The sequence below is a fragment of the Tachysurus vachellii genome, chromosome 16 (genome assembly GCF_030014155.1).
Source record: "Tachysurus vachellii isolate PV-2020 chromosome 16, HZAU_Pvac_v1, whole genome shotgun sequence".
Classification (NCBI taxonomy): Eukaryota; Metazoa; Chordata; class Actinopteri; order Siluriformes; family Bagridae; genus Tachysurus; species Tachysurus vachellii.
This window is the reverse complement of record NC_083475.1, coordinates 22,328,183-22,330,682: the sequence shown is the minus strand read 5'-3', so window position 1 is coordinate 22,330,682 and position 2,500 is coordinate 22,328,183. Positions and strand designations below refer to the sequence as shown.

The 2,500-nt window shown below is 38.0% G+C and overlaps 1 protein-coding gene across 5 annotated transcripts in view; it reads left to right on the top strand.

Moving 5' to 3' along the window:
- The window catches only part of nav3 (neuron navigator 3), a 140,162-nt gene that overhangs the window by 123,875 nt on the left and 13,787 nt on the right, over positions 1-2,500 (top strand). For all 5 annotated transcript variants that reach the window (XM_060889249.1, XM_060889248.1, XM_060889247.1 and 2 more), the window contains 5 exons: positions 64-87; positions 464-541; positions 660-743; positions 914-1,025; positions 1,179-1,288. In XM_060889249.1, the coding sequence (XP_060745232.1) occupies positions 64-87; positions 464-541; positions 660-743; positions 914-1,025; positions 1,179-1,288 (408 nt within the window). The remainder of the gene's footprint in view (positions 1-63; positions 88-463; positions 542-659; positions 744-913; positions 1,026-1,178; positions 1,289-2,500) is intronic.

Sequence of the window (2,500 nt, the reverse complement as noted above, 5' to 3'; positions counted from 1 at the left end):
GGACATGTTGCTGGGAATAATTCATTAATAATTCATTAGTTTTTGATGATTTCCTCCCTGCAGACCGAGGAGAAAGCTCACTCTGAGGTAAAACTCTTCCTTTACTGTCTTACACCACTTTTATTTCTTTTTAGTAATCTTATGTAATTTTGTAGTGTTGTACATTTCAGACATTAGTTATAATTATATATGAAAAATGATATTTAGTTATTTAATTAGATGTAATATTTTGAATGATTGTGTGATCGTTCCTTACTTTAAATAAATAAATAATCTTATTACTACTAATAATATTAAATTATATATTTTTATTTTATTAAAATAAAGTTTATTAATTATTTTAATGTTAGTATTCAATAATGATTAATATTTGATAATGAATGATTTGATATTTTACTCATTTCTCTGATGATTTGTTATTACTGATTTCCTGTACCATAACAAGAACTTCCTGTTTCAACAGCAAATCAGAAAGCTGCGACGGGAGCTGGATGCTTCTCATGAAAAGGTCGCAACCTTGACGTCTCAGCTATCAGCCAATGTGAGTAAGGCACAAAGCAGCCAATCAGAAGGCTTATTTCTCTTGTTGATGCTTCAACTTTAACAGAAGTAAGTGTGTGTTTGTGTGTGTGTGTGTGTGTGTGTGTGTGTGTGTGTAGGCTCACCTGGTTGCAGCGTTTGAGAAGAGTTTGACAAACATGACAGGTCGCTTACAGAGTCTCACCATGACAGCAGAGCAGAAGGTAACACACACACACACAAACACACACACACAAACACACACACACCGCTTTAAGTAGACTACAGTCAAATGAAATGACAAGATTTGTATTCATGTATGTTGTGTTTGTGTGTGTGCGTGTGTGCGTGTGTTTGTGTGTGCGTGCGTGTGTTTGTGTGTGTGTGTGTGTAGGAATCGGAGTTGGCAGAGTTGAGAGAGACGATTGAAGCTTTAAAGGCTCAAAACACAGACGCACAAACTGCCATACAGGTGGCTCTGAATGGACCAGAGCATTTACACAAAGGTGCAGACACACACACACACAGTGCTGTGACGAAGATCACACTGACACAATTAATGTTCTACAATGAACATAAGAATTGAGATTGTGTGTGTGTGTGTGTGTGTGTGTGTGTGTGTGTGTGTGTGTGTGTGTGTGTGTGTGTGTGTGTGCTAGTTCGGCGTCAGCACTCTTCTGAAAGTGTGCAGAGCATTAACAGTGCAGTGAGTCACACCAGCTTAAACAACAAAGACTCAGATGACAAGAAAAAGAAGAAGAAGAGCTGGGTGAGTAACACACACACACACACACACACACACACACATACTGTACACACACACACACACACACAGAACATAGTCTTAACTTCAGCAACTAGAAGGAAATTGTTGTTTTAGTTCTTAAATAATGAAAGTATTCATTATTTAAGAACTTACAAGGACGAAGTGATTTAAAACTGTGCAATGAGGACTTGATTATGAGGACATTTGAATCTGTCCAGTCATTAAACTGGATAATCTGGTAATGTCTAATCACTATGAGAATCTAATGATTTAAGGTATTTTGATGTTATCTCATCAACAAATCATATTGATGTGACCTGGTTTCTTTACACACCCTTAAACAGGTGACCGGCCCACAAGTGATCCAGTTAGTGTATACTGTACTGGTTGCTCGCTTATCCTATAACCTTAGCCACCATATTTTATAGGATCTTAAGCTACATTTTCCTACCTTTAGAATCACTGAAATATAAACCCTGTGTCTTAGCTGATACCCTTCTCAGTATTATCTACAAACTGCATATGTAGGGAGTTCTTTACCCAATGCCATGCAACGACTGGACACTAGTCTACTGTATGTTGGTATACTGTTAGATTTCATAAAAGCACTGGCTATTTGTTTCTCTAAAGGAACCTTAAAGCTCCCAGATCTGTAGAAACCCAACAACATAGTGTTTCTCTGACAGAGTTCCAAGTTGAACTCGTATAAAAACTCTTCTCATAAATCCAAACCCTGAGGAAACTCTCAAAATAAATACGATAGTCGCAGTCTGTGTAATAAAAAATGATGTCACTGTGTTATTTCTTAACATCTCACAGTAAACAACTCACAATATTTTCATGACTTTTTTCGTTGCTCCTGTAGGGGAGGGACAGAGGACACAAGGTGAATATGAAAAAGATCTCCTTGTAAACCTTCCCTGCATGTGCAAACAGACTGATGAATGATGGAGGAAATTATTCAAATAGAAAGCATGTGTCAGTGAAATCCTTAAATCCCTTTCGCCCTTTGTTCGATCCCTAATTTTTCCAGACAGAGAGATAGAGAAAGAGATTGGGGGGGGGGGGGGGACAATATTACATTTCTCACCTCATGACCTTTGGGGTAAACTGCTGGCACAGTCCTTGATTATGTAGTTTAGATGATAAGGTTGCTCTCCCTGGTAGGGTGGCCGTGGCCCAACTAGATCAAACAGTAGTCAATTGTAGTCAATT